Source organism: Canis lupus, chromosome 11 (genome assembly GCF_003254725.2).
Source record: "Canis lupus dingo isolate Sandy chromosome 11, ASM325472v2, whole genome shotgun sequence".
In the NCBI taxonomy this organism is placed as follows: domain Eukaryota; kingdom Metazoa; phylum Chordata; class Mammalia; order Carnivora; family Canidae; genus Canis; species Canis lupus.
Genome location: NC_064253.1, coordinates 63,956,752 through 63,969,385, shown reverse-complemented (window position 1 = coordinate 63,969,385; position 12,634 = coordinate 63,956,752). Strand labels below are relative to the sequence as shown.

At 55.7% G+C, this 12,634-nt stretch overlaps 1 protein-coding gene across 8 annotated transcripts in view; it reads left to right on the top strand.

Moving 5' to 3' along the window:
• The first annotated feature begins 10,628 nt into the window (after positions 1-10,628).
• EPB41L4B (erythrocyte membrane protein band 4.1 like 4B) overlaps positions 10,629-12,634 on the top strand; it is a 129,041-nt gene continuing 127,035 nt past the window's right edge. For all 8 annotated transcript variants that reach the window (XM_025432215.3, XM_035697300.2, XM_025432212.3 and 5 more), the window contains exon 1: positions 10,629-10,949. In XM_025432215.3, coding sequence (XP_025288000.1) covers positions 10,644-10,949 — 306 coding nt within the window. In that variant the 5' untranslated portion in view covers positions 10,629-10,643. The remainder of the gene's footprint in view (positions 10,950-12,634) is intronic.

The window sequence follows — 12,634 nt, the reverse complement described above, 5'->3', positions numbered from 1 at the left end:
GTTACTGGGAGCTGGTTCCCGGGGCCACCTTGGCGGCTTCCTCTCTCTCCCTTTCTTTCTGGTCTATTCTTAAATTCTCTTTTCCTTTCTCTTCTCTCCTCTCTCCCAGGCCCTGTACAGTCCCTGCCAACCCCCAGGCCCAAGGCCCGGGGCCACAGACTTCACTTCCACTTCCATGCCCAAGGCTTGGGGTCCCTGTCCTCCCCTGGGTCACCTTGCCTGGCCTGCCAGGCTCTGACCCAGAAGGTTTCTATTTTGTTTTGTTTTGTTTTTTTAAAGATTTTATTTATTTATTCATGAGAGACAGAGAGAGGCAGGGACACAGGCAGAGGGAGAAGCAGGCTCCCCGCAGGGAGCCCGATACAGGACTCAATCCCAGGACCCTGGAATCACGACCTGAGCCAAAGGCAGTTGCTCAACCACTGAGCCACCCAGGGGCCTCGGTTTCTTTCTTTCTTTCTTTCTTTCTTTCTTTCTTTCTTTCTTTCTTTCTTTCTTTCTTTCTTCTTTCTTTCTTTTAATGGATGTAAAATTATCGATAATTACAGGAACAGAAACACTAACAAGAACAAGTCACATTCATTGGGTAACCTTACCAGACATAGTTGGCATACTTCACGTCCTTTATTCCGCACACCAGAGCCGTGAGGTCAATACTATTATATGTCCTGTAAACAGATGAGACACTAAGGAGTGAGGGCTCAGATTCTGTGCCCAAGGTCATACAGCAAGGATTCAAATGCCACCTCTGAACCATACTTCTGGATTGGATTGCTTGGTGACCAAGGTCATTTACTGAACATCTATGTGCGTCAGCCATTGTGTGTGTGTATGTAAAAGAGAGAGAGAGACCAAGAGAGAGACACACAGAGAAAGAGAGAGAACAGGAGTGAGCACACCCTTAGGACAAAATGGCCCCGGCGAGAAGTCCCTTAACTCAAGTCAGGGTGGTAGGGAAGGGTAATATTGGGTCTCCAAGTGAGTTTTTCAAACCCCAACCGTTCTAGCTTCCCGTGGGCATTGATCCACCCATAGCAGTTGGGGAGCAGGTTAGGGGCAGATGGCCAACAAGTGAAGTAACTTGTAATGAATGTTCTTGGACACACGCCCAGGACCACTCACCGGGTGCCCCTTCCTCACGCCTGGATCCTGGCTGGTCTCACCGATACTGGTTTCTCAGCAGGCTCAGGCCTACCCCTTCTGATGGAATTCCCACAACTGGGTGCTCACTGGGGCAGGGGATGGACCCCTGAACAAGACATGCTCCGCCTTCAAGGAGATCTTAATCTGAGAGGGAAGAGGACTCACCAGCCCACAACCTAGGAGCAGCCTGACACTGCCTCCCTTGCCCCAGTAGCCCATCCCTCACCACATTTTATGGGATTTACCTCTTTTTAATCTCCTAATTCTTTCTTTGTGCACGCTAGCCCCAGCTGCCCTCATCCGTAACAGCTAAGGACCAAAGGTCTCAGCACAGAGAGGCTGCCCCATTTGTGTGGCAGAGGGAGATGCGTGTGCCTATGGTGCCTAAGATAACAGAGAGGGAAACAACCAGGTCTATCTGGAGAGGCTCAGAAAGACCTTACCCCGAGGGCCCATCTGGGTTCTGAAGGGTGAATAAGAGTTTGCAGGTGGGAAGGTGGGGGAATGTATTGGAGAGGGACTGATTTGCATTTAAAGGCTTAAAAGGTGCCCGAGGGTGTCTGAAGACAGGCAATCATTTAGAATTCAGAATAGGGGGTGAAGTGAGATGGGGCTGCTCGGGCTGCTCGGGAGGCAGGGCCAGACTAAGAAGGCCTTTTCCCCGTAGGTAATGGGGAGCTACTGAAAGACAAGACCTCCAAAAGTGAGGGCAAGTCTGGTTTAAAACCTGTTGCTCAGTGATTGAGTGTCTGCCTTGGACTCAGGCGTGACCCCGGGGTCCTGGGATCAAGGCCCACATCAGGGTCCCCTGCATGGAGCCTGCTTCTCCCTCTGCCGTGTCTCTGCCTCTCTCTCTCTCTCTGTCTCTCATGAATAAATAAAATAAAATCTTTTAAAAAAGAAAAAAACAACCTGTTAGGTCTCCCCAGCAAATAAATATAGGCCAGCTAAGAATATGTATGTGGAATTTGTCCAATATAAAACATAGATGGCCCCAGGCCCCCTTCCACACTCCTGGGACCGTCATTTTTACCAGTGTCCCTTGTCATCAGCCTCTGAGATGACATTATAAATAAGAGAGGGATTGAGATTATAAATAAGGCAATGGTTTGGCCTATTTCCTTTTCAAAAAATCATGGGTGGGGGGCTGGGTAAAGGGTGGATGGGAGAGGGAGGGACGCGTTGGAGTGGTCCAGGGGATGGGCTGGGCAGGGTGTGGGTGTCCCGGGGAGAAGGAGGGCTGGCGGGCCCTGCAGTCCTCCTGTCCTCCCTGCACCAGGGAAGTCTCCTTGGCACCCCTGTGCTCTCCACCCCAAGAGGACGGAATAGGAATCTGATTGGTCAGATTCCAACGACGCTGGTTAGGTCAAGTTTACTTGCATGGGGGTGGGGGTGGGGGGTCAGCGAGCATAAAAGTGACACTCGAGAATGTGCTCCTCTCCTCCTTACACCCACACCTAGTGCCCTGCCTCTGCATCTGGAGCCAGTTACTGGCAGGGAGGAAACATCCCACAAACAAAGGAGGTTTTAGGGAGAGAGGGAAGGGGGAGGGAGGGGGAGGGAGGGCGAGGCACTCCTAGGCCTCTAGGCCAGGCCCCAGGCTCCCTCTCAGCTTTATCAGAGGCCCTGGGTGCTGGGCAAGCCCAGCAAACCCGAAACAAAGCCGAGCCTGTGTGCAGCCCAAGTGCCCTGGCGGCCTGTTCCCCTGGGAATCTCCGGGGTGCGGGGAGGGGCAGGGCAGGGCAGGCCTGCAGTGGCTTCCATCGCAATGTCATCAAAATCCCTGCCTTTATTTCTCACAGCTTAATCAAAAGGGAGAAGGGGGGGGTGTGTGGAATGAAGGGATGAAAAAGAGGGCAGGGCCTCGGGAGGTCCGAAACTGGCTCTGGGGAGCACAGAGGATGGGGCCCCCTCCCAGTGAGTCAGCGAGGGCGGAGCCGAGGGCTGCAGGGAAGGGCCGGGCTGCTCGGAGAGGGCCAGGAGGGAGGGAGGGAGGCAGGCCCCGCCAGGCAGCTGTGGGATCCAGGGGTTCCAGGCCAGCTGCTGCTCACCCGCTATGGGGCCTCAGGCAGGTCCCACAACTTCCCTGCGCCCCCGGTTCCCAGGCTATAAACTGGGCACAAGAAGGCCTCACGGCCCCGGTGGTCCCGCAGCGGCCCTAAATGCTGTCAGGTCCGTGAGGGCGCTTAATAAACAATCCGACCTTGGGATCCCTGGGTGGCGCAGCGGTTTGGCGCCTGCCTTTGGCCCAGGGCGCGATCCTGGAGACCCAGGATCGAATCCCACATCGGGCTCCCGGTGCATGGAGCCTGCTTCTCCCTCTGCCTGTGTCTCTGCCTCTCTCTCTCTGTGTGACTATCATAAATAAATAAAAATTAAAAAAAAAAAAAAAAAGGATTCCCTTGGGAATGAAAAGCAGGGTGCCTCCGATAGGCATTTGCCACTTTGCAGCTCCAAGCTCCACCCAGCTTCTCTTTGCTCAGCTTCACCAAATGCCGCCTACCCCTTCCCTCCCACCCTCTGTGTGCCTGTTCTCCCATAGTCCCTCATCCCTTGGGGGTCTCCCCCTCCAGCTGCGTCTTCCTTGTTTTCCCCTAATGTGCCTTAGCCTCCGCAATATCAAAATAAGAACCATCGTCTCAAACCCCTGCTTGGTCCTCTTGCCTCTTCTAGTTACTGGCCTATTTCCTCTTCCTTTCGGTCTTCTTTGTTTACAGGATTTTGCTGTTCATAAAGTTTTCTTCCTTGCAGCAGCTGGAAGTCCTAGCATTAAAAAACTTCCAGGGTGGTAGTATTGCTATTGGTAGTATTGATACCACCAAATGGGTACTTGCCCATTTTACAGATGAGAAAAGCGAGTCTCAGACAAGAATCCCGCAGAAGTCCCACGTTCTTTCTTCGATAATTCACTGCCTCCTTTTGATGCTAAGCTTTTTTTTTTTTTTTTTTTTTTTTTTTTTTTTGATGCTAAGCTTTTAAAACGAGTGGCTTGGACCTACCATCTCCACTTCCCTGCTCTCATTTTCTCTTCAACCGTAGAATCCACTCACTGCTTCCACCCCTGTCCCATCCTCGAGGCCACCAAGGCCATAGCTCTTCCCCAGCTAGCCCACCTCAGAGGCGCCTCACAGAGCTCATTCCTCTTAAACCTTCACCTTCGCTGCCATCTGACCCTACTACCCACTACCTTCTCTTTCTTCAAATTCTCTTTCTTTGGGTTGACCTAGGGCTCGAAGTCTACGTCTGAGGAGGAGGTGATGGGGAGGGGTCCCTGGTTGTGGGGTGTTAACGCAGGCGAGTCATGGAAGCCTCGCTTATTGCAATACTGCTTCTGCAGTGCGCTCTGAGCCATAGCAGGGTCTCAAAAGCACGGCCCCTCCGCCACTAGCCCAGCTGCCAAGGGCTTTCCACAAAAGAACAATTTACCTTGGCTTCACCAACTTGACAAAAGTTTGTGTTTTGTTTTGTTTTGTTTTTGTTTTTTTTACTTGATGACAAAGAGGATCAGAGCTATCATCTTGTGACTTGGGTGGGCATGGCAAGGTTGATGTCAGCAGTCTGGGACAGAGCAAAAGGGGCCAGTCTTTGGAAGTAGACTCTCCTAGCAGGCGTGGAGCGGAGACTAGGCCGGTGAAGCCAGCTGTTGGTGACAGGGTGGGGTGAAGTCTAGTCCTGCCTTGTCTGACATGGTGACCCCTAATCATACATAGCTTTTTCGATTTAAGTGCAACAAAATGAGATATTTAGTTCCTTGCTTGCACTAGCTACCTTGCAAGTGCCTAATGGGCATGTGGGGTTAGTTGCTGTCACCTGAGATGGCACAAGATGTAGAATGCTTCACTGTAGAAAGTTCGATCGGACGGCACTGATTTTAGAGCACCGGGTAGAAAAGAATAAAAGGTAAGCAGCTGGCTAAGAGAGTAAGAGAAAGGCCAGCTCCTCGGGGACGGCCAGGAGGAGGGGCAACACTGGAGATGTAGCCAGGGAGCCAGCAGGGAGGGCAGGCTCTATACAAATGCCTCGTTTCTGCCCTTTGTGTGCATCTCCAGTAGGAACGGTAGGGCTACACGTCGGAGCCAGAGGTGTTTTCCCGAAGATGGATGCATGTCCTCTAGGGATGAAATGGGTCCTCAGATAGGAAACTGATGCTAGGGCTGGCATCAGGGAAGTCAGGGAGACAATCTGAGTTCCCTCCGGATGTTGGTCTTTTGAGTCTAGACAGAGGGCTGGAGAGTAGATGTATGGAATGGAGATCTAGGGATGAAATGTTGAGGAGGAAGTCAGAAATATGATCTGGAGCCGGGGGGGGAGGTGGGTAAGAATTGGCTAAAAATACAAATTTGGAACTCAATTGTAGTCACCACGTCCTTTTGTCATTGCCATTTCTGTATCTAAAAATTTAGATGATTTGTGTTAACAAATCCCCATTTATTTCTGTACAATTCAGTGCTGAGCATTGCCTTGCAAATTACTCGCTGGAAGACGAGTCCTTTAAAGAATGAACAAAGTGAGCGTCCATTCAAAACAATGCTCATGCATTGGAAAGAGAGTGAAGGAAGCAAAAGAAAGATCTGGGACCTGGAAAATCATCATGCGAATCAGATTCACTCCTTCAGTTGTAAATTCCAGGGGGTAGCTTCAGGCACGGCTGGATCCAGGTAGTCAAAAATGGAATTGTCACCAGAAAGTGATGTCTCTCCATCTCTTGGTTCTGCTTTTCTTAGTGTTGTTATCATCCTCGGTTTTCTTCCTACAGGGTGCCAAGGTGGGCACACGACAAGCAGTTCCAGGCTTAACACTGTGGGTTCCAAATGATTTCAACAAGAGGTCCTGGGCTGATCTCCATGGGTTACTGCCCATTCTTGAGGTAGTACCAGGTCTCTTGGGACACGCAATGCTCTGATTAGCCAGGCCTGATCAAGAGCCAAACCTGAGGCAGGGGATTGGGGTCAGCCTCAATTAGATCACCAGGCCTCCGGGTGCAGGGGGAGTAGTTTGTGATGTAACCCAAAGAAGGAAGGTGTAGGCAGGCACAAACCACCATGGCCCTCTACACAGTCCATAATCAATGAAAGCTATTATTATTGTGGAACAACCCCCGAAGGATTAAGCGGACATTTATCCAACACTAGAAAGCGTGTTTGCTATATAGTGGTGTATACCTAGCTATATATAGCTCGTGGCACACAGTAAGGCCTCAGTAAATGTCCACGGAGAAAACTTGACAAGAGAGTACATAGGAACACGTACTAGAGTGTAATCTTGTTCTATGAAGAAAGGAGTCTGATGGAATGAGGGCATGATTTTATGGAGTCTAGGAAAGGAGCCAGGAAACAAAGGATAGGGATAAATGGCACACTTGTGAACCGAGTTCCTTAGAGACGGGGCTAAGGGCTGTTTAATTAACTTGTAAAACGACTCTGGAGGCAGGGAGTGCGTGAGGAACTCTCCAAGGTTTGCGGATGATGCGAAGTGCGTGGAGAAGTAGCGTGGGCCGGGACAGTGGGGAGCTCTCGTGGACCTGAGCAGGTGGGTGATGAAGCGGGAGCTGAGCTTTGATGAGGACCCGGCAGGGAGGTGACTCTAGGGGCCAGACTCCAAATATGGCCCAGGACACCGAGGAAGTCAAGCTAGTAGTGACGATCCAGGAAAGGACCTGGCACTTAGCAAACACTGTTTCTTGGGAACTTCAGCTCATGATGGTTCTAGACAGAAATGCAAGGGAAAACACTGAGGCTCCTGAATAATGGTTTGAGGACCAAGGATCTCATAAAAGAGTGATGTGTTGGGACGCCTGGGTGGCTCAGTGGTTGAGCATCTGCTTTTGGCTCAGGGCGTGATCCTGGGGTCCTGGGATCAAGTCCCACATTGCGCTCCCTGCAGGGAGCCTGCTTCTCCCTCTGCCCGTGTCTCTGCTTCTCTCTGTGTGTATCTTCATGAATAAATAAATAAAATCTTAAAAAAAAAAAAAGAGTGATATGTTGGCAAACAGGATCCGTGGGCAGTTCTGGCCTGTTCACACTGAGTACAGAGGAGGGCTGGGAAATGGCAATTAATGTTTTTGAAGCGCTGGTTACAGAACCTTAGATAACAAGGAGAGGGATTTCTAGGCCCAAAAGGCAAAGATGAAGAAAGAACATTGCTCTTTGGAAATACACAGCACCGCGAGTGGACAAAATGAAAACTGGCTCATCAAATGTTGAAATTCTCAGGTTGAAACATGAATGACACGAAATTTAATCAAAGGAAGGCCTGAGCCTGTTTCTGCTCCGCGTGGTAGAGACAAGAGTGCTTGAATCACTCATGTGATGAGGACTGAATGAGATCCTGAAGGTGACAGTGCCTCATACAGAGGAGGTGGAGGGGGCAGCCCCGGTGGCGCAAGGGTTTAGCGCTGCCTGCAGCCTGGGGTATGATCCTGGGGACCTGGGATCGAGTCCCACGTCAGGATTCCTGCATGGAGCCTGCTTCTCCCTTTGCCTGTGTCTCTGCCTCTCTCTTGCTCTCTCTGAATGAATAAATAAATCTTTAAAAACAAAACAAAACAAAAACAGAGGAGGTGGAGGTAGACCTTAAGCCATGTGGCGGCCCCTCAATGATGAGGTGCTGTTGGTAGCACACGGGATCGGCAATGGCACTTCCTACCCCATAATGCCAATGAAATAAGATCCTGAATTCATGCAACAAGTGTTTTTTTGTTTGTTTTGTTTCGTCTTGACCACCTACTGCTTACCAAACAGCAAGCTAGGTGCTAGGTGGGGATACAGTGATGAGTATGAAAAAGCTCTGTCCTTCCAGAGGTTGGTGTCTAGCAGGAGACCATGTTGAGTGAATAATCACAAACTGAATGATGCTCACTATAGAGGGGTGGTTTGAAAACTGGTGCACCAAACTGATATGATTTAATACTGCACTTGTATTCGTTTCCTATCGCTGCTGAAATAAACTACCGTGAACTTAGTGGCCTAAAGCAATACACATGTATTATTATCCAATTCAGGAAGTCAGAGTCTGAGGTGGAGTTTATAAGCTAAAATCAAGGGCTGCATTCCTTTTGGAACATCTAGCAGATGATCTGTTCCTTACCTTTTCCAGCTTCCAGCAGCTGCCTGCATTCCTTGGTTCTTGGGTCCATCACGCTGACATCCGCTGCCAATGTCACATCACTCTCTCCGACTCTGACCCTCCTGCCTCCCTGTTATAAGGACCCTTGGGATTATAGTGGGCCCATCCAGATCATCTGGGACCATCTCCCCACCTCAAACTCCTTAATTTAGCCATATCTGCAAAGGGGATTAGGATGTGGAGATTTTGGCGGCCCATTATTCAGTCTAACTGCTGCTTCTGGGCTATCAAGTAGGAAATGAGCTGTCCTTAGAAACTGGTAAGCAGACTGGGCTAGCTCTGTACACCAACTTGTTGACGGTATTCCATGAAGTCGAGTCTTGCAGGGAGGGGAGCCGAGTGGGTATGTGGAGGCTGACTGCAGATGCCCCTCACGGCACCGTGTCACGTAGTAGAGCCCTGGAGAGCGTCCAGAGAGCACCATACAACAGGTGAAGGCACTGGCTGCTGCCATGCAGGAGCTCTGAGACCTCAGGCAAGGATATTACTCCTCTAAGCCTCAAACTCCACCTAAGTCAATGGGGATAAACAGAATTACCTGCAACGGTTGGAGGGAGGATTAATGAAAATATCATCCATGAAATCACCTAAGACAGGGCCTGATCCTCAATCAACATCTATTTCCGGCTTGTTGTCTGAATTCATCCCTCCCTCTTTCTCTGTCCCCTTTGCAAGGGAACACGCGGCAAGTGGCCACTGCCTCCTTGCAGGCCTCTCAGAAACCCTCACTGTTTGCGGGTCCTGCCACATGCCTCAGCCTGGCGGTGATTAGCAGCTCCCAAGCCCTGCAAATGAGCCCCTGTTAACCTTGAGATCTGGAGCAAGTCTCTTAGGCGTGCTAAGCTTCAATTCCTCCTCTGGACAATGGGGCTAAGACGTCTGTGGAACCAAGTTATTCTGAGGATTAAGTGGGATGATGAAGGCAAAGGGCTTACTTAGCACAGTGTCAGGCACAAAAAAAAAAAAAAAAAAAAAGCAGTGTTATTGTTCTGGAGAGGCCTGCCTTCCTTTCAACCGGGTGTTCCCAAGGTTTTTTCCAGCGACAATGACCGACCCACTTCTCCCTGAGGCCTGCTGGAGCTTGGATACCTGAGGAGCATGTTGGTCTACACTTCTCTGCCTCCACCTTTACCAGCCTTTCCGGTTATAGCTATTTATTTATCTCTGCCTCAGTATTGGATACAAGCTTCTTGAGGAAAGGTGTATATTTCTTCTTCTTCTTCTTCCCGCGGAGTAGGTTGGGAAAGTGCTCCCCCTCTATGGCTGGGGCTCAGTTTCCTTCTTTGGACTGATGCATTGGCCCCGAATGGCTAAAAGGGCCCTTCCAGCTCTGAGATCTTAAACGGGTAGAACTGAATCTAGCAGGGACGCTGCGGATCACCCGCTGCGCCCCTCTCCTTTTCCAAAAGGGGAAACTGAGGACCCAGGAGGGCCTTCCCTGAACGCTGGTCTCTCCGTCGCCCTCCGGCCGCGGGGCCAGGCCTCCCGCGGGGCACGCGGCCTCGCTGTCCTCCCGGGGCTGGGGCGGGGGGCGGGGGGTGTGGGGGGGCAGTCCCGGGCGGCCGCAGGGCTCCGGGGGCCCGGGGCGCCGGAAACACGTGTGTGCTCACCTACGTGCACACACGTGAGCACACCTACAGCAGCAGGGGGCGCTCGGGCCGGCAGGGGGCAGCACAGCCCCGGTTTGCAAGTACCCGGCGCAGCCCCGAGGGAGGAGGGCGTGCTGCAGTCCCGGCGGCGGCGGCGGCGGCGGCGGCGGCGGCGGCGGCTGGAGGTGCAGCCTCCCAGGTGGGAGGCGGGGGCCGCGGGCGCAGGAAAAGGCGCCTCGGGAGCCGGCGCTCGGCGGGGCCTCCTGCGGCCCCGGGCGCGGCGCGGCGAGTGGGAGCGAGCGCGCCGGGAGCACGCAGGCGCCCTGCTCGGCTGGCCCTCGGCCGGCGCGCCGCGCGGGAGCAGCCCGCAGCCCGCAGCCCCCCGCGCCCCGCAGCCCCCCGCGCCCCGCGCAGCCCGCGCCCCCCGCAGCTCCGCGCCCCGCGGCCGGCCGTCGGGAGCGGCCCCTGCGCCGCGAGCTCAGGCCGGCGGCCCGGGGAGCGCGCGGCGGCGGCGGCGGCGGCGGCGGCGGCGGCGGCGGGACGGCCCCGGGGCCGCCCCGAGCGCGCCCTCCCTCCCGCCCGCGGCCCCTGGCGGCCGGCGCTGGCCCGGGCGGGCGCGCCCCGCGGGCAGCCGGAGCGCGGCCTCGGCCTCGGCGGGAGCGAGCCCCGGGCCGCGGGCGCCGGGAGGCGGCGCAGGCGGCCGCGGGCACTGACGGCGGCGCGGGGCGCTCCCGGGCGGCGGCGCGGCGGCGCAGGGGGCGGAGGCAGGGGGCGCCCCCGGCCAGGATGCTGCGGTTCCTGCGCCGGACCTTTGGCCGCCGCTCCATGCAGCGCTACGCGCGGGGCGCGGCGGGGCGCGGGGCCGCCGGGCTGGGGGACGAGCGCGACGGGGGCCCGCGGGGGGGCCCGGCCGCCGCCGCCGCCTCCTCCACGCTGCCCGCCGCGCCGGGGGGGAGCGTGTTCCCGGCGGGCGGCGGGCCCCTGCTCACGGGCGGCGCGGCCGTGCACATCTCCGCCGCCGGCGCCGCCAGGGCCACCCTGTACTGCCGCGTCTTCCTGCTCGACGGGACCGAAGTGAGCGTGGACCTGCCGGTGAGTGACCGCGGCGCTGGCAGCCCCGGGGACCGCGCCCCCCGCCCCGTGTGCCCCTCCGGGCGCCCCGCCTGCACCTCCCCGGGGGCCCCTCCCCGGGTTCCCTCTCGGGCCTCTCCGCCCGGGTCGCTCCGGACCCCTCCGGACCCTTCCGGACCCCTCCGTGGGACCTTGCGCCGCTGGGGCGCGCGCCTTCCCCCGCTGCCGCCCGGTCCTCTGGGCCTCGCGCCCTCCCCCGCTCGCCGGGTCCCCTCGCCCCGAGTCCCCGCCCCCCCAGGTCGCAGCGGGGGCCTTCTGGGTGCCGCGCAGTGGGTTAGGCAATCCCAGAGCAATGCGGGGTGCCCCGGGGGGCCTGCTTGCCCCCGCAGAGTCGTCACCAGGCCTCGTGGAGATGGCGGGGGAGAAGCCCCCTCCCCTGCTGCCCAGCAGGCGCCCCAAGTTTGGGAGGGGATCGGGGACCTTTTCTCTCCCGGCCCCTTCTCGGTGCCGGCCCCCGCCCCGTCGGCACCCGGGAGAGCCGCGACAGCCCTCCGCTCGCAGGGGCTGGGTGACTTGGGAGCTCACTCCGGGATCGACTCTCCTGGACCTGCCCAACTTTGCAGCAGCGCAGCCTCTGCTGGGGCGCTGGGAGTCGGGCCTGGCGCGCCCAACTCGCCCCTTCCCACCCCCGGCCCCGTGCGTGGGGGCGGCGGGGGGGCCCCGGGGCTGCGGCGCGGGGTCCCGGCCCCCGCCCACAGGTGGTTGCACCCCGCCCCCCTCCAGCCCTGAGCTAGGCTGGCGCTGCTGCCTCCGCCTGGGCCCCTGCTTTCTGGCCCGGAGGGGCCAGATGTGATCGAATCAAATCAAATGGGGCGCCTGCGGGGCACCCGGCGCTGCGGCAGACGGTGCCTTTGGGAATCTCTGGGTGTGACTGAGGACACAGCCCCGATCGAGCTTTTCGATGAAATGTCACAGATCATTCCGAGGATTTCACGCGCAAAAAAAAAAAAAAAAAAAAAAAAAAAGCGCATACCCAGACTTCCAAAGGAACCATGTAGGCCTTCCCGCGTGGGGGACCTTCTTGAGACTTCCCGAGGGACCTAGGAACCCATAAGGTTTTTAGATGGGAAGATCAGAGTCTGCTTGGCCTGGACTTTAATGCTGCCTTAGGTTTTGATTTTGAGACAGTCTCAGTCGATGGCCATTTTTATATTCGTGCCTCCTAGCGCGCTCTCCATAGAACATCATTTTGTTATGATCATACCCTTGTGGGGCCTTTTTATTCACGGAGGAGCCGGCGTTCCTGTGCTTAGAGCTGTTGTCTTTAAAATAGCCTGAAAATGTTCCTCCTCCCCACGACTGAGGCTCTCCAGCTCGTCTCCGGCTCGGAGGGGGAGGCCCGGGGAGCCAGGAGGATCGGAGAGGTGGGCAGCTGCTGTGTGGAGAGGATGTGGCGCATTCTGCGTCTCGGATCGGGGGAAGGAATGCCCCCCCTGAGAACTTTGTCGGGGCTCCTTGAGGATTTTCTCGCTGTTCCCCAGGGATGGTGCGTTTAGAAAACGTATTGCTTCTGTCGGATTCGTGCGACAGGGCTTAAGGGGTGTTTCTGGGATGACAAACGCAAACTGAGTCAAGTGCATGCGTGGCGGGTAAACCCAGACAGGTACGCGAGGATCAGGCTGGGATGGGGCCAGGATCAGGCTGGG